The sequence below is a fragment of the Giraffa tippelskirchi genome, chromosome 5 (genome assembly GCF_054371585.1).
Source record: "Giraffa tippelskirchi isolate mGirTip1 chromosome 5, T2T-mGirTip1v1.2.pri, whole genome shotgun sequence".
NCBI lineage: Eukaryota > Metazoa > Chordata > Mammalia > Artiodactyla > Giraffidae > Giraffa > Giraffa tippelskirchi.
In genome coordinates, this window is record NC_137279.1 from 150,832,527 (window position 1) to 150,854,978 (window position 22,452).

General features: G+C 33.1%; 1 protein-coding gene across 8 annotated transcripts in view; it reads right to left on the reverse strand.

Annotated features, from left to right (window-relative positions):
* LRRC7 (leucine rich repeat containing 7) overlaps positions 1-22,452 on the reverse strand; it is a 574,473-nt gene that overhangs the window by 251,125 nt on the left and 300,896 nt on the right. For all 8 annotated transcript variants that reach the window (XR_014053757.1, XR_014053759.1, XR_014053758.1 and 5 more), the window contains 2 exons: positions 21,928-22,017; positions 17,504-17,560 (listed from right to left, as the gene is read on the reverse strand). Coding sequence is in view for 5 of the 8 variants with exons in the window: in XM_081490660.1 (XP_081346786.1) it covers positions 17,504-17,560; positions 21,928-22,017 (147 nt within the window). In the remaining 3 variants the exon portion in view is untranslated. The remainder of the gene's footprint in view (positions 1-17,503; positions 17,561-21,927; positions 22,018-22,452) is intronic.

Below are 22,452 nucleotides of genomic sequence, written 5' to 3' on the forward strand. Positions count from 1 at the left end.
AAATTTGAATACTTGACTTTAAAAGTGTCATAAATGTATAAATATTAGCAAATAACCAAAATATACATATGCTCATTATTCACTGTGTGAACAAAAATAATAATTTGAAATGTTTCTAAGATTGTTTCTGTAAATAAACACATCTTTCTTCAGTCACATTAATGATCCATGTGTCTACTCAAGGCTTTGATTAACTGTTTTGAATTGAATAAATCTGCCAGATTTCAGCATATGAACATGAGACACATAATATCTGAATTGGAATGTGGTATATAGTGGTGCACATACAATATTACGTATTGCAATTAGCTACAGGTGTATTGCCTTCTGGTTATGTCTTCTGATTCCAAGATAAATATGCATTCTCTGAAAACAAATATTTATTTCTTCATTGATTGAATAATAATTGATTGACTGTTTAAATTTGTGTAACGTAGGATGCTAGGCATTGAGGAGGTTACTATGATAAAGAGGACAGTTCTCAGGAACTAGAGGTCAGATCACTCAGGAAATGCAAAATGGGCACTTTCACTATGGCATTTTAGTGCAAACATGTTATGACTCAAGGTTTAGTGGGCCAGAGGGGTGATTCTAATATCAGTATTTTGGCTTCCTGGATCCTGCTTTATAATTGCAAGTGTGCGGTACAGCGGAAAAAGCCGGAGCAGAATTGGTAAACTTGGAACCCAGGGGCCCTCTCAAAATTTTCAATTCAAAGGTTGAAAGAAAAAAGAGAAAAGGGAACACTCAGAGAATGGTACTTCTAGTATGAAAAGTATGGTAATACTGTGTAGCATACTTGGGTATAGCCCCCTTTCCTATGAATTTCTTTTTATCTTGACCAAGGACTACTGCATATTTGAATCCCTCTGAGAAGCTTCTCTTGGCTTCTTTTTTATTTCCTCCCCCTGCAAGCTTAAGAACCATTTATCATGCATCTGCTTCATGCAAACACTATTAGGTATAATACATACATACATATATACACATAGTCTATAGTGCCTAAATATATGATACAAGTGGGAAATAAGTTTAAAGAGGATAAATCAACTGCTCCAAGGCACACATTATTAAGGGGTGAAAGAAATTTCAATTCATATTTGTCTATTCTAAAGTCCAAGCCCCCTTCTCTTGGCATGATGGTTTCCTGCTCCTGATGCAGGCAGGGAATCACAGGTTGAGTTAACAAAATGCATTCCAGATTTTACTTTGTGAACTCCAAAACAATCACATTGATATATTATGGAAATTTGAATTGGATTTTAAAGGAAGATTTTTGAATTTTACTATTAAACTGCTGGAATAGCTCATCTAACAGCTGCTTTTTTTCCCCCAAAACAATATTTATTTTTTATTACATAATTTTCAAGCAGTAGCTTCCTTATGTATGAAATTAATAATGATTTCTGGATTTCCTTTGCATCAGGCCACCCCAAGTATGATGATTAAAAAATAGTTGATGATATACCAAAAATTCTATTCCTGTTTAATTTTACTTGTTTAGTAGTAACAGAGGGAAAATCAGTATGGACTTTTGTAAGAAAATGCAAATAAAGAAAACAGAAAAATGCTTTTTTTAGAAGAAATTTTTAGGAAGTCAGTTATCCCTGTTATTATTACATTCAAAGTTTTAACTTAAAAATAACATAGATTTACTTATTTAATACTTATTTTCCAGGCAGAACAAGAATAGCAAACACAATCAGCTTGTTAAATGGGATTTTGTATCATCTATCCAAAACATTATAAATGGAATGTCTGCCGGATTTTATAAGGGAGTAAATTTTAATCATGAACCAATATTGAATGGTAGCCATTGTAGTTAATAGAAAAAAATATTGGGTAAGTTACTGAGTTACAACTGAAGAAAGAATTTCAGGTTTCTCACTGTTACTATAAAAGGTAACAGTTATCCATTGTCCAAATCAATTGAGTTCATATTTCTCCTCTACTTTCTCCCACACTTTGCTGGGTTTCAGTTTTGCGTTAATTTTGGATTGGATTCTTTCAACATACTTCCTCCTATGATGGCCCAAATACTTTTAAATGAAAAATTAACTATCATGAATTATATCCAAAAGGAAGAAATAAAAGGTGCTAAATTTCTTAACGATAATTCAAGTAGGGCAGAATTCTATTAAAATGTGGCTTATTTTAAAATTTAAGATAGGTCACAAATCACTCAATAGTGGTTCCTTCACTACAACAATGAAACACGTTGTGTATCATCTAGTGTTCTTTCTTTGTTTTGTTTTACTGTTCATATCAAGGGGATATGTGGTAGTTGCATATGGGTATCAGGAATAATTTAAAGATTTTGTAAACATTTCCAAGCAGAATGAATTTAATAAGTTTTATAAACTTCAGTAAAATATGTCTATAGAAAATTATAATTGCTTTATGGATATTCTGATACTTAGTGTTTTAAATGGTTTGCCTCCCAGGCAACATTTGGCACTCTAGAAGAGGCCATATTGTCTCACAGTACACTGTTTCTTTGTTATCTCTTTCTTTAGAACACATTTTCATTTTACATAATGCTATGGAAACTTATTCCATATAAAAATTATAATAATAAATTTCCTTACAAGGAAACATAATCAAAGAATATATCCAGAGATGAATTTTTTAAATTAAAATATTAACACACAGATTAGTCCAAAAAAGTAAATAAAGTTATAACTAATTTTATTAGTTTAAGCCAAATTTTTATATTGTTAAAATTTTTTTAAATTGAAATATAGTTGATTTACAATGTTGTGTTAAGTTCTGCTGTAGTGCAAAGTGATTCAGTTATGCATTCTTTTTTTTCGGCACGGCATGTAGGATCTTAGTTCCCTGACTAGATCCCTGAAGCTGTGCCCCTGCAGTGGAAGTGCACAGTCTTAACAATTGGAGTGCCAGGGAAGTCCCCCGATACATTCTTTTTTATTATCTTTTCTATTATGGTTTATCACAGGATATCAAATATAGTCCTCTATGCTACAGTAGGACCTTGTTATTTATTCATTCTATATATACTAATTTGCATCTGCTAACTCCAAATCATACCTGCTTCCTGAGAAACCTGTAAGCAGGTCAAGAAGCAACAATTGGAACCAGTCATGGAATAACAGACTGGTTCCAAATAGGGAAAGGAGTATGTCAGAGCTGTATATTGTCACCCTGCTTATTTAACTTATATGCAGAGTACATCATGTGAAATGCAGGGCCGGATGAAGCACAGGCTGGAATCAAGATTGCACGGAGAAATATCAATAACCTCACATATGCAGATGACACCACTTTTATGGCAGAAAGTGAAGAGGAACTAGAGAGCCTCTTGATGAAGGTGAAAAAGGATAGTGAAAAAGCTGGATTAAAACTAAATATTCAAAAAATGAAGATCATGGCAACTGGTCACATCACTTCATGGCAATAGATGGGGAAACAGTGGAAACAGTGACAGACTTTTTTCCTGGACTCCAAAATCACTGCAGATGGTGACTGCAACCATGAAATTAAAAGATGCTTGCTCCTTGGAAGAAAACCTATGACAAACCTAGACAGCATATTAAAAAGCAGAGACATCACTTTGCTGACAAAGGTCCATATAGTCAAAGCTATGGTATTTCCAGTAGTCATGTATGGGTGTGAGAGTTGAATCATAAAAGAGGCTGAGCACCAAAGAATTGATGCTTGTGAACTGTGGTGCTGGAGAAGACTCTTGAGTCCCTTGGACAGCAAAGAGATCAAATCACTGAATCCTAAAGGAAGTCAACCCTGAATATTCATTGAAAGGACTGATGCTGAAGCTGAAGTTCCAATACTCGGGCCATCTGATGCGAAGAGCCGACTCATTGGAAAAGACCCTGATGCTGGGAAAGGTTGAGGGCAGGAGAAGAAGGAGGCACCAAAGGATTAGATGGTTGAAAGTCATCACCGACTCAATGGACATGAAATGAAATGAAAGTCGTTCAGTTGTTTTGATCCTTTGTGACCCCATGGACTATACAGTCCATGGAATTCTCCTGACCAGAATACTGGAGTGGGTTGCCATTTCCATTCCCAGGAGATCTTCCTGACCCAGGGATTGAACCCAGGTCTACCACATTTCAGACTGATTCTTAACCAGCTGAGCCACCAGGGAAGCCCCAATGGACATGATTTTGAGCAAACTCAGGGAGATACTGAAGGACAGGGAAACCTGTCGTGCTGCAGTCCATGGCGTCACAAAGAGTTGGACGTGACTGAACAATTGAACAACAATATCAAAAACTCCAAACTCTCCCTCCGTCCCTTCCCTGTCCCCTCCTTAGCAACCACGTTGCTAATTTATTTTTTAAAAAACAAAATACAGCAACACCAACTTGATATCTTAATATACTCTCTTCAAAGCTAATGGTCAGTGGGGTGACTAAAATGTATGCAAGGGAAATTAAAATAAAGAAATACAATGTGCCTTATGCCTGAGTTAATTTTTAATAATCAAGAGCCAGCTGCAGTGGACAAAATATTTAATGAGAAAATAACACATAGTTTAACTTTCTATTCAATTCTGGTTTTTTCAATCCATCAGGTTTTCACCAGGTGCTCACCAAATGCTTGGCAATGTTTAAGGAAAGGAAAAACTTCTTTCCGCACTACACTGCCTGCATTCATTCATCAAATGTTCTTTGAAAGCCTTTCTTATACCTCATTTTTTTGCCAATAAAAAGATTAATAAATAAGATATAATTCTTTCCTTTAAAAATTTACAGTCTTCTTGGGGATATACTGATAGGCAACAAATCCAATATAATGTGATAAAGACTATCATAGAGGAATGTACAAAATGCTGTGGTAGCAAAGTGGAAGGAATAATTACTTGTATCTGCAGAGTCAGCAAACACTTTATAGAGAAGTGGCATTTGGACTGTACTTTAAAGATTCATAGTATATCAAAAAAGAGAGAAGGTCAAATAAAACATTTCTTCCTGACCCTTTCACATCCTCAATTACTTCCATCTCCCATTTGGATTCTGTAGCCCCAGATCCCAGCCACTCTTCTGCCAACATCCTAAATTCCCTTGCCCCTCTCCTCCTCCATCTGGTATGCCTGGCCAAACCCAGCCAGCTGTCTCCTAAGCCTGCAGCAAAGTAACTGACTTTCTGAAGTCTGCTCAACGTTGCTGAATGGATTTCTTTCACATGTATAACCTTAAATTTCAAATGGGGAGTCAACACTGCCAGAGGATTCTATGACACTGACCTAGTGTATTCACTTTCCCATTTTCTAAGAGAACTTATTTCTCTTTCACACTTTCTCTGATCTCCTCAAATCTCCATTATCCCCTACTCCCTCTCAGGTGATGACTCTTCTTCATGCCTCATAGAGAAAATTAAAGCAGTTAGTTGAAAACATTCTTATCTTTCCACTTTCAAGGCACCAATCTATGTATCTACCTTAAAATCCATTTTCTCTAGAAGCCTTATGTTTCTGTGTGAGAAGCATCCTTGTATTTCTACAGCCACTTCCTCCACTTGTGCTCTGCAGCCCATTCCCTCATGGCCTCGTAATTATTTTCCTTCTCTCCTGCATCATTAATTCTTTCGTTTCTATTGTATCATTTCTATCAACTTGTAAATACGCTTTAACATTATTCTTCTTAACAAAATCTTTTTCCTAGCACCATACCCCCATCCAGTTACTGCTACCTTTTTGCTGTTCATTCTGCACCTAAACTCCTTGAAGGAACCCTCTGTACTTGCTCTCCTCTTTTGCTAATCTCTGCTCTTTCCTCAACCCCTCCAATGAGACAACAGATAATGCATTACTGAAATAGCTCTTACCAAGCTCCCATCAATGCCCTAGATCTTGCTCAGTTTTCTGTTGCCATCATACTTGACCTCCAACTAGTGTTTGGTACAACTGACTCCTCCCTTTCTCTTTTATTCTTCCTGCAATTGGTTTCCTTCTTAACTCTCTGGTTATTCATCCTGAGGATCTTCTGTAGGATCCTCTCTTCCATACTTAAACTATAAATATTAAAGTGTCCTAGACTTAACTCTGGGTTCTCATCCCTTCTCTATTTATACTCTCAATTGGTTACCTCGACCAATCTCTTATTTTTAAATATCATCTATAGAGTGATAACTCTTATATCTGTATCTCTATATTCCTGAGCATATCATTTATTCAAATGCCTACACTTCATTATCTAATAGGCATCTCCAACTTTTTATTGCCAAGATCAAATTTATAATTCCTGTATCTGTTCTTCAGATTTTTTCCATATGAGGAAATTATGCCACTGGCCATTTTGTTAGTCAAATGTAATCTTTGGGAATTCTCTTTGATTTCTTTTTATATCCTTATCTACTCCTCTCACCACAAATTCATCAGCAAGGTTCTACCTCCAAATGGATCCCAAATCTGACCACTTACCATCTCCAGAGTACTATCCTAGACAAAGCTACCATAATTTCTTATCTGCACTATCACAGTTACTTCCTAATTGATATTCTTTCAGTTTTGTCCACCAGAACCCCTTCACTGTGAAGTGGCCAGACAGATCTTTGAAAAGCTTTGGTGAAATCACACATCATCCTTGCTCAAATCTTCAAATGATTTTCATTATAGTTAGACTATATCCTAATTTCTAAACATGGCTCACAAGACACTTCATCATTTTGCCCCACCTGTCTCTCCACTTAGTGTTCATTATGTCTGGCTACACTGGCCTTTTTGCTCCTGACATATCAGGCTTTGCTCCCATCACAAGTGTTTATACTCCTGCTGTTCCTTTTTGGTTTTTGCTGTTCCTCTAGAACTTTGTATTACTTTCATCATTTAAATCATGCAAAGGCCATGTTTACACAAAGGTCTTTTCTGGCCAGTCTGGCCAAAAAATAATTTAAAAAATCCAGAAAACCATTAACCAATTAAACAACTACTCCAAACTCAATCACTTCCTATAATGTCATCCTGTTTTCTTTATAGCAGTTACTTGTCTCATTCACTTATTTATTTATGTGTTTGTTGTCTGTCTCCCTCAACTACACTTGAATAGTTGTAGTTTTTGAATAAAAGAGAATCCATCTTTATAGTTCATTGTCATATTGTCATATTGTCATATCCTCTAACACATAGAATAGTGTCTGACATGTGCTAGGTATATACTAAAAGTTATTTTTAAACTGACTTGTTCATTATATGAACTGAGAATTTACTGCCAAATGTACAGAGGCACACACTTGCATGTTATTTTTAGGGGAGTAACTGGGGGGGGGAACGTAGGGAGTCAGAATGTGAATGGTCTTGAATTCTATGTTTAGTGGTTTGGATGTTATTGTAAAATCAATGGAAAGTCAAAGATTTAAAACTTAGTATTCTCTCTTAAAGTCTGTAGTTATGAGATCTTTCTTTTATAAAACTAAAGTATGTAAGTATATTTTAAAATTATTTCTACTAAGTTAGGTTTAATATTTAAAGAGATGCCTTTAAGAGTCTATTTAGTATAAGCAATGTTTTTGCGTTTGAAAATTTCATGAAATATTTAATCAAAATAAAGCTTTTGCCTCCAGAAATCTGTTTAATTTAGAAATGTTTTACTAAATCAGAAGAGTCAATAGCTTTAATGTAATTAAATCACATAATTTATTTATCTAAGTTGCAACTTAACATGTCTTAATAGAGAATGTGTTATTATTACTTTTTAACCACTCCATTTGGTTCATTTTCTACCCCATTGTCTTAGAACAATCCTAAATCTGAACACCTAAGGCTTGGTAAGAATCATAGTGCTTTAATCTGATTAATTTTATTTTTAATCTTACTTATAAAATTATACAGTATTTACTTTATAACTAGAAAAGTTATTATGTTATGTTGTACTACAGGTTAACTGAAGTTCTTTTAATATACTGAAATAAATTTAACTACAAAAGAAAATGAATAGAAACACAATATAGCTAGGTAAAAGTTTGGTATCATTTTGAGCATAAATAATGTAAAACTAAACGTAATGAAATAGGAAGTTTGGCAAGGAAGAATTCACAATTTTTAAAAGCCATAAAAGGGCAAATAAAATCTTGTGTTATTAAAAGGAAGTATAAAATATACATCCAAGGAAATTAATGTCAGGAAGTTAATATCTTCTGTGAATTTTTACTTTTAATATTGCTCAGGCACTGATCTTAAATGTCACAGAAACTGTGGAAAACTATAGCAATTTAGAAATATTTCCCTTGTGTCTGTTCAGCAGAAAATCAAGTTTTTTTAGGATCTACTTTGCATATTGAAAGACCTGAATTAACCTCAACCTGAGTAGAGAGAAAAGTGGAGACATGAAGAAAGCAGGAAATCTCTGGAAGTTAGATATATTTCACTTGTTTTCATGTGTCCTATTGAGCCAATTATCAGTAATAGCTTGTTGTTTACTCATCATGAGTCCTTTTTAAAAGTGAAAATCAAAACATGGGTGGCAGGGAAATCTTTTAAAATGCTGGAATAAAGCATATTTCCCAGCAATCAGTTTTTTTTTTTTTCCCCTGCACTTTTCAAAAAACCAGAGGAGGACCCTAGTGAAAATCATTTTACCAATTTCTCTTGCATGTGCAATGCTGCTGAGACTGTGTCATCCTAAAGTTAGTAACTGGAAAGGAAAAAGCATACTGCTCAGCAGTTGCTTCCTTGAGAGTTGGACTGTAGAGTTGGGGCTTCAAATGACATACTCAAGATGACAAAAAGTTTCCCACAAAATGAAGCTTATTAGAATTCTGAGTCAGACTATAATCAGATCAAAATTCCTGTGAAAACTTAGCCTTGAAAAAACTCTAGCAGATTTTTAAAGCTACCAGTATGGATGCAGAATTCATGGCTAATTTCACAGGACAAGTGATGGGAACATTAAGGGATGACTTGGAGTTTTTCAGAGAGAAAAAGGGAAGATTCCAAGAAAGATGCTTGGAGATACAAAGGTGAATTGTAAACTGTTTTCACCTGAGATTCCCTGTGGGACAGTGAATATTGAAAGATGATGACACTGGAAATGTTGGCTCCCAGTTATGTAGGGTCTGGACATATTTGTCTTCTGCAAGCTGAGAGTAGTCACCATGAGCTTTTACATTGACGTATGTCATGGTGTATTTTGGTAAGAAGCTCTGACAATAATAAGGAGATGGATTCCAGTGGAAGAGATAGGATGAAGGAGGAGTTTATGGTATTGAAGACCACAAGCAGGGCAATGACAGAAGAAAGAGAAGAGTGACATAAGTTGATGGACATAAGTGGATTTGTGGGTAGTAGGAGAGGAAAATAATGTTGAGATTTCTAATTTCTGTAATTAGGTGGATGGTACTGTCACTAAAGAGTATATAATAAGATGCCTAGAATTTCTGTTTGGTTTGGTTTTGCTTGGAGTGGTGAGCAAAGGGGTATGAAGATGATTTCAATTTTGATACGTGGTGAACATTCCATCTGAGATCCAGCTATTAGAAAATGGAATTGGAAATCAGATAGATGTTTGCAACACATCATATCTGAAATCACAGGAGTAAATCTGTTAGCTAAGTCCTTTGTGTCTTTGTATATTTTTCTGGGCCAAGGCTCTGAGACCAAGATCGATACTAATGTAAAGTTCAGAATATATCTTTAATGAAGACACTACATTTTTCCATAAAGGGGAGAGCAATCATCCACATTAAATTGTCTGAATTTGCAAATCTGCAAATGGTGGGTATGTTCCTTTTGGTTCTAAGATAGAAAGCAGGAGAAGAAGGGGATGACAGAGGACGAGACAGTTGGATGGCATTACTGACTCAATGGATATGAGTTTGAGCAAGCTACAGGAGACGGTGAAGGACAGGGAAGCCTGGCATGCTGCAGTCCATGGGGTCATAAAGAGTTGGACATGACTGAGCAACTGAACAACAAAGAGTTTTTATTTATTTTTTATCATGCCTTATTATATGAGTTCCATTCACTCAAAGAAACTACAAATCTTAAAAAGAAAATAGTCATTAATAGTTGATTAGTAGATATTTAAAGTTTTTATATACTTTACTGAGATTGAGAGACAATCATTTATACAAATTCTTGTTACAGTACTATTTGAAAAATACGAAAGACATATTAGCATTAAACACTATTTTAAAGATTTCAATATTACAGAAAATACAAAAAAACCTTCTTTTTCCTTTCTAATAAAGATATTTTTTCAGATAAAAAGAAAAAATATTTAATTCATTCCAGTCTTTTCTTGAACCCTCTTAAGTTGTCTGAGTACCATAGTATACTACTTTCGCTTAAACAGTTTTCTGGTTCTAAATGATCACAAGACTCATTTTCATCAACAATTACCAAAAGTATATTTCACAGTTTAAAGAAGGCAATGACCACCCAATATTCTTTTAAAATAATGACACTGAAGTTCATAGAAGCTAAATAATTCATAAACAAGAAGCAAGGTCCTGGATACAAATCCAAGTCTGCTTGCAAAGCAAATCCTTATTTAAGTACATTCTGGCTCTTCTCAGGTAAAATAAAACAAGGTACAGGCTAATTGTTCCATGAGAGTCTAAGTCTTGAGATCTTATGAAACTGAAGCACTTTTAACCTTGCTATTATATCAGGCAGTTTTCAATCTTTTGGTAAATTTAATCATCAGGGATCAGAGTGGCTATTGATTTGAAATCCTCTGAAAACAGCGATTTGATCCCACGGTTTTTGTGGCTTTTGTGCCCTCCCCCTAGCTCCTCACTGGACTTGACACAACACTTCCTAACCTTAATACTCTCAATCTTAATCTTATGTTGAAAATATAAGGCTAAGAAGAAATATAATCAGTTCACAAGACAGAGACCTCACACTCTTGCGAATTGTCGGAAAGCATGCCGTGCCCTGCCAGTGCTAAGTCTCTTCAGCTGTGTCCGTCTTTTTTAGACCCTATGGACTGTAACCTGCCAGGCTCCTCTGCTCATGGGATTTTTCCAGGCAAGAATACTGGAGTGGGTTGCCATGCTGTCCTCCAGGGGATCTTCCCAACCCAGGGATAGAAACCATGTCTCCTGAGGCTCCCGCATCGTAGGCAGATTCTTACTGCTGAGTCTCTGGGGTGAAGCCCGTGGGAAAGCATATGTTTGATATTTTCAAAGGGAATCTAAAATAATTACATTGTTAGGATGCATTATAATTTATAGAATGTTTTTAAAATCTTAAATGTCATAATTATCACTTCTTTCAGTTGAATTTAAAATATAAGACCGTGTGATAAGAAGTAAAAAAAAGTCCTAATTCTAAGTGCAATTCTCTAAAACCAGAGGGGATTAATATGGTTACCCTTGAGTAGGTACTTGTTACATTGTCACTTTTGATAAAAATAACCCAGAATGGGATGGAATCATGGGTTTAACAAAACATCAAGCCTTATAAATTGATAAAAGTATAATTGGTAAGATATATGTATGTAGTTTGCTTCAAAAATAGGGTTGTTTTTTTTTTTTTTGCAAGTTAATAGTGGGTTATGAAAATGAAAGTTAAAGGTGTAATAGAGGACTTGAAGAAAAAGGAAAGAAGAGAAAAAAAATTGTTTTTTTAATTAAAAAAAAATTAAAAAAAAAAAATAATAGTAAAAAATATATATATCCCGGACTTTCTCTGAAGCTGTTGTGAGCAGTGTGGGATCTGCTCAGTTTTAGATAGATCCTTATTCCTGCTTATACTTTTCAAGATCTATGGGACCTTTTTAATGCAATCGGTATTAACTACAGGGATCTTAATCTGTTGGCCTGTCCCTTCCAACAGTATAAGGTGATACAATTATAAAAACACATTGTATCCAATATTGTATTATTGTCACAAAACTAGTTAATAGAAACATCAAAAAGCTATTCTGTAAGCTGTGCCTGAATATAGAATTTTTTTGTTATAATAGCCCCAAGGAACCTATTGATGTATTTCATTGTAGTAACTAGTACAGTAATGCCAAATGAGATAAATTCATTAATAGGACACTGAAATGAGACTAGAAAATGACTTAGTCACACCTGTACAGTTCAGAATACATATTATTTTATGGACTTTTCTTCATTATGCTGATAATAATTGGTAGGAAATAAATAACAAAGGAAGAGAGGCTTTTAAAAAGAAAGCATGTCAAATACATTACATTTTTGTTAAGTCTGACTAAAGAGTAACCTTATTTTAAAAGAATAAATGAATTTATATGAAAACTAAAAATGTAATTTGCAAATAAATAGAAATTTGAGTGAAAATTATGAATATGGAGTGTTTATTGCCATTCAGGTTAGGAAAAGTCATATATATATATTCATATATGTAAAATCTCTATCACTAAAATTCTTATTTTTACGAAGTTATGCATTTTAGTACATAAATACATATTCTTCCCTTGTACACTATAACTGCAAATATTTCAGACATGAAACTGATAATTTTCTGTGTTGATACTGACTTTTTTAATTTTTAAAGAGCTTCTTTGAAAATAGTTTTTTTTTTAAATAATTTTTTATGTTGAAACAATACAAAAACTTACAAAAAAATTCAAAGTATCATACAAATAACTTTTCTGAACTGCTTGATAGTAAATTCAGAACTGGTGCGCCAACATTTCCCAATACTTTAGTGTGTATTTCCTATAAATTAGAACATTTTCTTAACAAACCAAAACACAACCATCCAATTAACATTTATACATTGTTACTATTTAATTCTCAGACACCATGCAAGTTTTGCCCTTGTTTTGCCAAGAGTCCCAATAGTGTTGTTTTGTTTTTAATAGCAAAAGCACCAATTCAGAATCACTGCTTTTAGTTATAATGTCTCTTTACTCTTCTTCAATCTGAAACATTCTCTCCATCTTTTCTTGACTTCCATGATCTAGTGTCTTGTTTCAATTTATATTTATAATTCAATTTATATTTTTTCTTAGAGTACATCCAGATAAGGTATAATGTTTCTGCACCTTCTGTGAATGTATGTGTGTGTCTTTAGGCATTCACAGTAGAGTTTCTGAACCTTTGTTTTTAGGTGGAGGAAATACTTTAAAAAAGTAATGGTGCTCAAGGAATAAAGTCATGTAAATAATAGATGCATCATTTATTAGTTTTCAAGCATATATATTCTAGTAGTTTCAAAGCATCATTCATGCTTGTACTAGGGAAAGTTTTCTTTTCAATTTTTCCCTAATGAGTTTTTTCTATGGAGAGTTCAAAAATTGTCATAGAAGATAGTGAAATAGAATGATATTTTAACAACTCCAAGGAAAATTTGCTCAGTAAAATATTATCTTTTGAGTGAATATGCTAGAAGCAGTTACACAATTAAAATAATCCATCAACAAATTTGATCCTTTAAAATTGAGAGGGTCCCCTTTTTGATGCTCTGTCATAGTATACTAGGTATTTTGGTATGGCTTATTTTACATAAATGCCAAATAATGTGCTTCTAGGTAAAAATAAAAATGTGAAAACTCACAATGGGCCATGAATATATTGAAAATAGAGACAATTTGGCTTTTACAATTAATAAGCGTCTGGATCCCATAGCTTTTGTCAGCTTCACAGACGAGTCCAGGATCTAAAAGTTGTCCCTACTTCAGACATCATTTCTCTAACCTGAATCCCTTCCTTCAACAACTCTTAAAGATTCTTATCCACCAAATTCATTCATTTTTCCTTTTGTGGATTTGTTTACTAGGGTTTACTTATTTATTGATATTGCCCCAGCAATTCTACTGGAACATGTTTGAAATATTCCTCTCTTAGTTGCTGTATTATGACCGCAGACCAAGGAATCACACTTTACGCCTTGTGTACTCAAGTGGCAGGGCAAAAAAAAAATTAATATTGGCTTAAATTGTGTTTCCTTTTCTTCAAACTATTTCATATTTTAATCATTATCACAGACACATTTATACAACATCATATTTTAGTTCAAGCTGAAACAGTCATAGTCATAATAAATTATCAATGGACAGGCCATATTTTAACTTTAAGGTTTTAGAAAAATTCTCATAAAATGGAAAATTTTTGTTTAAAGATAAAACTCACCAGTATTAGTGACCATTTGTATGCTGTTAAATTACTTTCATGGAAATGGTTCCTAAATTTCATTTAAAATAATTGTCTTATTTCTTGTTTTTATCTTGACAGATGTTTCTTAGCTAAATGTATCACTTTTTAATGACAAAAAAATAAGTTATACTACTTTTGGATATTCTTCAGTTATAAATATTAATGCCTTAATTTGAAATTATTTTCTTCCCTTGTCATGCCTTGCCTGTTATATTTAACTTGAAAGCACCTGAAGTAATGTGTTTGTGTGTGTGTGTGTGTGTGTAGGTTTAAAATTCAAGGCTCACCTATCAGCCACTGAGAACTCACTAACCATTTATCCTTTTTTGCTTTCTTGATGCTCGTCAAAGACTCATTTTAATATTTGGTATCCCATATTATTTTCTATGGGAAAAAATACAAGTGACACAAAATGTTCAGGTCATATGACAGATATTTCTCTCTGTGAATCTATGTATCAGCTTTCTTGTTTATTCATTAAGTGGTCCCTATGCACTGGGCACTGTTTTAGGCACTGGAGATTCAGCAGTGACAAAACAGAGAAAAACCTTTTTCTTAACAGAACCTAATGTTCTCCTGAGGAGATCATTTCCAAGCAAACAGAGTCAATACAATTCAGAGAACCATAAGTGAGAAAATCAAATGTAATAGTGAGATGATATAAAGGCAATGAGGGAGCAACATTATATGATGTGATCAGGGATAACCTCTGAGGAGGCACCATTTGAAGAAAGATAGGAATCCTAAGGAAGATCTAACCTGCAAAGATTTGAGGTAAGAGAATTCCAAAGAAAATAGCTAGTGCAAAAGCTCCGAAATGGGAACATACTCATTTTTGGACTACTCTTCAAAAATATAATTAAGAGGATAATTCTGCTATGAGGAAAAATTTTATCATAGAATTTAAAGTTTTTTTCTTTATGGTTATATAGTTTTTTTCCAGATGTTCAATGTCCTCAATTATTACACATAATCAAAACTGAGTGTGTCAATGATTTTTCAGCAAATGTGTACCTGAGGAATTTAATTTTCTCTCTCATTGATATATCTAGATATGTGATTGTAAAGAAATGGTGTGAAAAAATTTATAATGCTAAATCCTAATTAATAATAGAATTTGTTCTAGAATCTGCACATATCAAGATGTCTCTATCAGTTTACTTTAAAAAGTCATATTTTAATTCTCTACATTTTTACATTTTTTACACCTTGTTAGGCATGTGGGCTTTAAGACAAAAAGAAGAAAAAAGTCACTGAGGACCTGCTAAAGACCTGACATCATGTTTGTGTCCATGGAAAAATCATGAGCTATCTGTTCTTGCAGTAATTATTTAAAAATTAACTTTCTTCCTAAAACTCTCTTCCTTTATTTTCAATGAAGTGCAAAATAAAGGACAGTAGAAAGCTCTCACATATCTCTCCATTAGAGGCCTAGACTGGTGATCAGAAAGCACTATGGATAAGGCATATTGGAAGCACAGTTTACTTTTTTTCAAGACAGAACTTTTTGCAACTCTAATGTTTATAGACATCAAAATAGGATAAAGTTCTCCATATATTATGCATGTCCTTGGTTCTGTTGATTTTTGTTTATAAAGTAAAAATTAAGCACACTAGATTGAAAATAACTGAAGATATTTTAAATGTAAAAACTGTAACAGCTATACTAATGGTACAAATGCTAACAGTCTACCAAGAAGACCCAGTTTCATTTCTACACATCTTTACACTTTTTAAATGACAAAGTTAAATGCCTATTATTCTACTTGCTTGAGTTTTGTTTGATACTGATACACAGTCTCACAGTCTACAGAATACCCATGTACCAATTATGAGCATTGTTATTCACTACTCTGAAATTTCCACACACCTATCTTATATAAAGACTGTATTAACAATCTATAGTCAAGCTTTAATTTATATTTAAAATGTATATTTAAAACATACATATTTGAAAACCTGTGTAATATTTATTTATTATTTTATGTCAAAATTTTTATTTAAGAGCAGAAGGGAAGGGAGTCTTTTCTACACCATCAATATTTTCTCCTTAACTCAAATGTTTATATTTAGAGGAAGGAGACAACTGCTGTTTCACCAGAGTTTAGCTTGTACTTAGCCTTGTTTCCACTCTACTTTAAATGTAGACATTGAAAACATGGGGGATAGAAATGAATTTGCAGTAGATAGATGCTGAATAAGTAACACTCAATCATACTCACATTTCTGTTTGTGCCCCCAACGTGGAAGAGGGGCCTTCCATTAGACCTATGTATAACGCTTTGGCTTAGAGAAAAATCACTCAAAAATGCAGGGTGTCCAGATACAGAGATATCTCCTACTTTTCATGTTCTCCCCTTGTCTACCACTTATGGAGGAATGAATAAATGTTTAATCTCTATGTATATATTTAAATGAAATTCATATAATTATTGGAAGTTTTATATTGTACTGATAGAATTTTCATACATATTTATGTATCAAAATGTATTTGAGAGTATTTTATTGCTATATTGTCTGAAAAAAATCAATGAAATTCAGTGTAGTTTGCATAGAGAAAGAATATAAAAAGAGGAAAATAAAATTAAGTTTTGGTTCAGCAGATGAAACATCGGTAAATCTTGCTGATATGCTTGAAGAATTAACCACTGCACTCAATGTTTTTCTGCAATACTACAGGAGGGTTAAAACAGCAAGATAGTACTTTCAATATTTTAACTGTAACATATAGAAATCATAATAATTTATCTGAGTAAAAAAAATCCCCACTTTAAATAAATTTTGACTTTCAAAAATATTTTTTCTATATAGCACACATTCTATTATTAGGTATAAATAAGGCAAAACAGGATGGAACAAACAATTCTATTAAACTAAACATTGTATAAAATTTGGTGATTGTTTTATATAAAAATATTCTGTGTTTGTATACAAAGCATAGTTTACATAGACTATTATATACAGGTACAGTTTGAAGAATGTATAAATACAAATTTTCTGCCAAGTCATTACAGGATCTCTAGAAAAACTTTAATCATTTTTATGAAGTATCTTTGTATATTTTTTATTTAAAAACTGAAAACTATCACAATCCATAAATTAGCTTGAAAAGTTAAGCATTTGAAACTAGTGATTGTTCGAGGGTAATAGAAATGCCAGTTTCAGTTACTTCCTGGTATGTATGTTCAGCTATGACAAGAATCTTAAATGGATTCTTCCCATTTTTACTTGCAATTATACAATTTTATAAAGCAGGATACATTCTTACTTAATATGACTCTCATATAGTATACTGTACTTTTCAGCCCCTAGAAAAATATTGTAGAAAAATATTGTAGAAAAATTAACTCAATCATAATGACAAAACATAGCTAAAATAAAAATAGTCCTTTTTCTTCCTACTAGTGAAAAATCACAATTAAAATTTCAAAAATATTCAGTCACTTACTTTGGTAGAGTTTTCAAGTGATTTTCTCTCAACTCCAATATCCGCAATTTGGCAAGTCTGTAGAAATGAATTTAAAAATTTGTTTCTTGATATTCCTCTATAAAAAATTATTTTTATGGTAAACCAAATTGTTACTGTGTTAACCAAATGACTATGTACAAACATTAAAAACCATGGTTATAGATCTTTAAGAATTATTCAAATTGATTATGAGTAGGGTTGCATCAATACTGGAGAATGATAAATACCACTTTCCTAAACTTTCCTAAAAATAAAATCTTTCAAAGGTATCACTGTCTTAGTCATCTAAATTTTCTGCTTTATAAAAATACATTCACTGTTGTTTAATCATCTGCATTCAAATTATTGAACATTTACTAAATATGAAGTACTGAGTTCACTGAAACATGGTAATAATTTCCCTCAAGAGATGACAAATGAATTTTTAAAGCAAATGATAAAGCAAAGTGGTTAAAAGCTTGAGCTTTGTGGTCAGATATATCTGGGTGAAATCCAGACTCTATATTCTATCCCTATGACACTGGGCAAGTTAATTAACCCCTCCTAACTCCAGTTTCTTCATCTGTAATGAGTATGTAGTAAGAGTACAAAATTTATATGGTTTTGAATGTTAAATGATTTCATCATACATGTAAAACCATACTTGGCACACCGTAAGTTTTAGTGAGTGTTACTTATTACTGTGGAGCCCTATACCAAGGTCACAGTTGTAAAGTCTTGTTACCAAGGCCACAGATCTGGAACTCCGTACCAAGGTTATCTGCAGAACTGACTGAGCTCTAGTTTCAGACACCGACTGTTGCTATGAGCTGCACTGATATAAACTGGCTAACTCCTTGAGCCCATAATTAGGTAAAAATATCCACCTTCGTACTCACCCTATAGCACCCTAACCAATCACCTAATGCCAGTCTTCCAGTAAGAATTTTCTTTGTCTTGAGACTATAAAAATTGGCTACTAAACCATGAAAGGGGTTGGCTCTCCCTTGAGCCAGCTTTCTGTTCTAACAGCATCTCCCGCTCTAATAAACTCTGTTCTACTGTCATTCTGCCTTGTGTCTGGAAATTCTTTTCAACCTGCGCAAAGACCATGACAATTACTATTACCTTTAATTAAAAACTGGGAAACGTGTCATATATATAGCATAATATACCATATTTAATTGACTCTGAGCCTGAGATGTGAACATATCAAATAGATGCACATTTAAAATCCTGTCGTATCATCTGTCCTGTGATAGTACTGGAGTTGGGAAACTAATGTGAAGTGGATGAGAGTGCTTACATTTTCTGATGCTTGCAAAATACTTGGGTGATTAGGAATGCATTTCACACTTAACTACTTGTTAATGTTTGCAATCTGGGACAGTGTTGTTACTAATGTCTATGTTGTGTTGTGGTTAGTCGCTCAGTCGTGTCCAACTCTTTGTGACCCCGCGGTCTCTAGCCCACCAGGCTCCTCTGTCCATGGGGATTCTTCAGGCAAGAATACTGGAGTGGGTTGCTATGCCCTCCTCCAGGGGATCTTTCCAACCCAGGAATCTAACCAGGGTGTCCTGCATTGCAGGTGGATTCTTTACCAGCTGAACCACCAGGGAAGCCTACTAATGTCTATAGTGAGTTTTACAATTTACTCAGTTGGGGTTATTTTAGGACAAATATTAATTGACTTATCCAAATTCTCAGTGTTGTGGGAATATTTCACTATTTGAACTATTTCACTTACAATGTCCCATATTTACTGTGCTTTTAGGTATTCAACTAGTTCTCTTCCCGTTTCCTTTTTGTTTTGAGTTCTATCAAGTTTCCAATTTAACTTTAATCTTATAACTCTTAATCTGTATTTGAAACAAATTGTCTCAGTTCTTCAGAGCATGGGATATCACTAGTAAAAGATGTTTCTTAAACATTTGTATATCTCAAATCTTAGCATCTGTACTAGAGTAATAATATTTTATGACGTAGTTTGGCCTTTAGGGATACTAAATCTTAGGTTTTTATAAAGTATATTAAACATTCTTTGTCAAAGTATCAAGCTGAAGGGTAAAAAGCATTTTAGATTACAATAATAAAATAGAGCATTTTTTGGCAGATAATTTACATAAAATTGAAATCTAATTCCAAGTGGTTTGGGTTTTAGTATTATGTTATATATTTGCCCAGATTTCTTCCCTTATATTAGGACTAGTAACGAGAACTAACAAAATGCTAAAGTAAACAATGTATTTTAGGGAGATAATGAAACATTTTATGATTTAATAAACCAAAAGTATACTTGTGGTTGTGGCCAGTACCAACAGGAAAATCTACTTTATATGAACAAACGGTGAAATATTAATTCATTTAGAAACTAGACATACACTCTTGTGAATATCTGTGAATTTTCAAAACTGTCTGAATGTATGGTATTCATAGGTATTATGAAATCATGATCCACAAAAGTAAGAGAATTTGGAAAAAACTTTTGAGGTCATTTCTGTATGCAAATAGAGGCTGCTACCTGTTAAAGGACTTCATTATTTCACTGAGTTCTTCTTCTTAATGTCATGTATTAACTTCTGCCCAGAGGTGGAGGTTGAGGTATACTCAATTGGTTAGCTGAACAATTTGAGATGATCACTTAGAAAAAGGCAGTTAACAAAAAACTTAAAATATCTTAACTTTTAAGGTATATCTTTTATGTTTAAAATAGCCTTGATATGGAAATCAAGTTTCCATTGATACATGAATGGATACAGAAATCCTGTGTGTGTGTGTGATGGAATATTATCAGTCATGAAAAGAAGAATATCCTGCCATTTGTAATGACATGGATGGACCTTAAAGGCATTATGCTAAGTGAAATAAGTTGGGCAGGGAAAGACAAATACTCTATGATCTCACATATGAAATCTAGGAATAAAAAAACTACAGAAAAGAGGTCATATTTGTGGTTATCAGAGGTGGAGGTAGGGGAAGAGGAAATGGTTGATTGTGGCCAAAAGACACAACTTATGCTTATAAAATAAATAAGTACTGGAGATGTAATGCACAGCATGATTGCTATAGCTAATACTGCTATATGGTGTCCAATATATCTCAAAGTAACTAAGAGTAAATTCTAAAAATTTTCATTGCAAGGAAATGTTTTTTCATAATTATATAAAGTAATGGATGTTAACTAAATTTAATGTGCTAATCATTTTGTGATAAATTTGTCATTATTATGTTGTATACCTTAAGTTCATACAGTGCTATATATCAATTATATCTCAATAAAGATGAAAAAAGTTCACTCTAGAACACCTAGAAAATATTGAAAATTTAAGATGAAAATAAAAACCTTCCATAATTTCCATTCGAAGGAAATTGTCTTTTATTTCTTGCATATTCATATTCGTATGGGAAACAAAGTTTATATATAGTTATGATAAGCTTTAAACATAACATCATAGGAATTAAAAGATATGTCTATAGTCAAGATTATAAATTGCTACATTGTCATATGGATGTACCATAATATATTCAAGCAATCTCCTAGATGGATGTGTGCTTCCATAATTTTCACATTGTAAATAATGATAAACATCTTTGTCCATAAATCCTAGTGTGATATATGATGGTACATTTCTAGAAATGTATTACAAAGGCAGTGGTTATAAATATTTTCAAATCTTTTAAAGCACACTCTCCTGCACAGAGTACATGACATTCTGCAATTTCATCAGCAGTGTGAAGTTATCTCTTTCCTCACACTCTAAACAGTTTTACAGTTTCTGTGATATGCTTAGAGCACAAAGGCCCTTTATTCACATATTAATTTGTATTATTTTATTATTTATGATGATAAACACTCTTTGTGCTTTCAACTTGTACACTTATTATGAACTGCTTGCACATGTTATTTACCCATTTTTTCTAATGAGATCTTAACTTTATGCTCCTTTGAAAGAATTCTTTATAAGTTAAGGATCTAATTTGCCTTCCATATATGGTAGAAATATTTTCCTATTTATTATCTTAATATTTAAAATATTTTCTAATGTTATTTTATTTTAAAGGCATGTATGTATTCAAATATATCCATTTATGGTATTTTCCTTTTTTTCTATGCTATAAAAGTATTATCTAATCCAAGTGTCAAAAATATACATATGTATATTTTTCCAGATCATTTCTGATTTTATTTTTTTTAATATTTAACTCTTTAACACATCTGGAATCTGATTATTAATGACATGTAAAAACCTAACTTTACTTATTTTTTTCAAAATGTTTCATTAATTGGCATGGTCTCATTTATTGGATAAAAGTGAGGGTATCTTTAATTACAGGGGTCACTTTTGAAGCCTCACCTACTGATGGTGGTTAAGTACTTACCTAAAGTGAAATAAAATTGTATCATTTAAATTTCTTATTCTTACCTTCCAAAATTGGCTGGAAGAAATTCAAGAAAGGCATCATTCAGGTAGAGCTGGGTCAGATTTAGAAGCTGCGTGAAGCCATCAGGGAGTCTAGAAAGGAGTTAAAGGTTTAGTCATTGCGTAGATGTTGCCATAGAAACAGAACAAAAATATGTATCTCTAAGGAGAAAAAATAGAAGTGTAATACATTTTTCAACTCTCTTTTGGTATCACAGTAATGGAAGAATTTATTGAGCATGTTGTTACAGCTTGAAACTTTTGCCTGTTATTAAAATAAATGGCATTCACCCCTCCACACTGCTCTCCTATGCTGAGATTTATGTCACTGCCAAAGTCAGCAGCATCATTTCTTACTGTTACCCTAGCCTTATACACACCAGTGAGATGTTTTTATGGAAATTTCAAGATGTAAGCTATCTTTTATAATTTCAAATTTAATGTTTTTCTCAATAGAAAATTCACCTGTATAGTCAGGCAAGGTTATCTACTCTTTCACTTAATCATTAGAAGTTGTGTGCAGTTTGT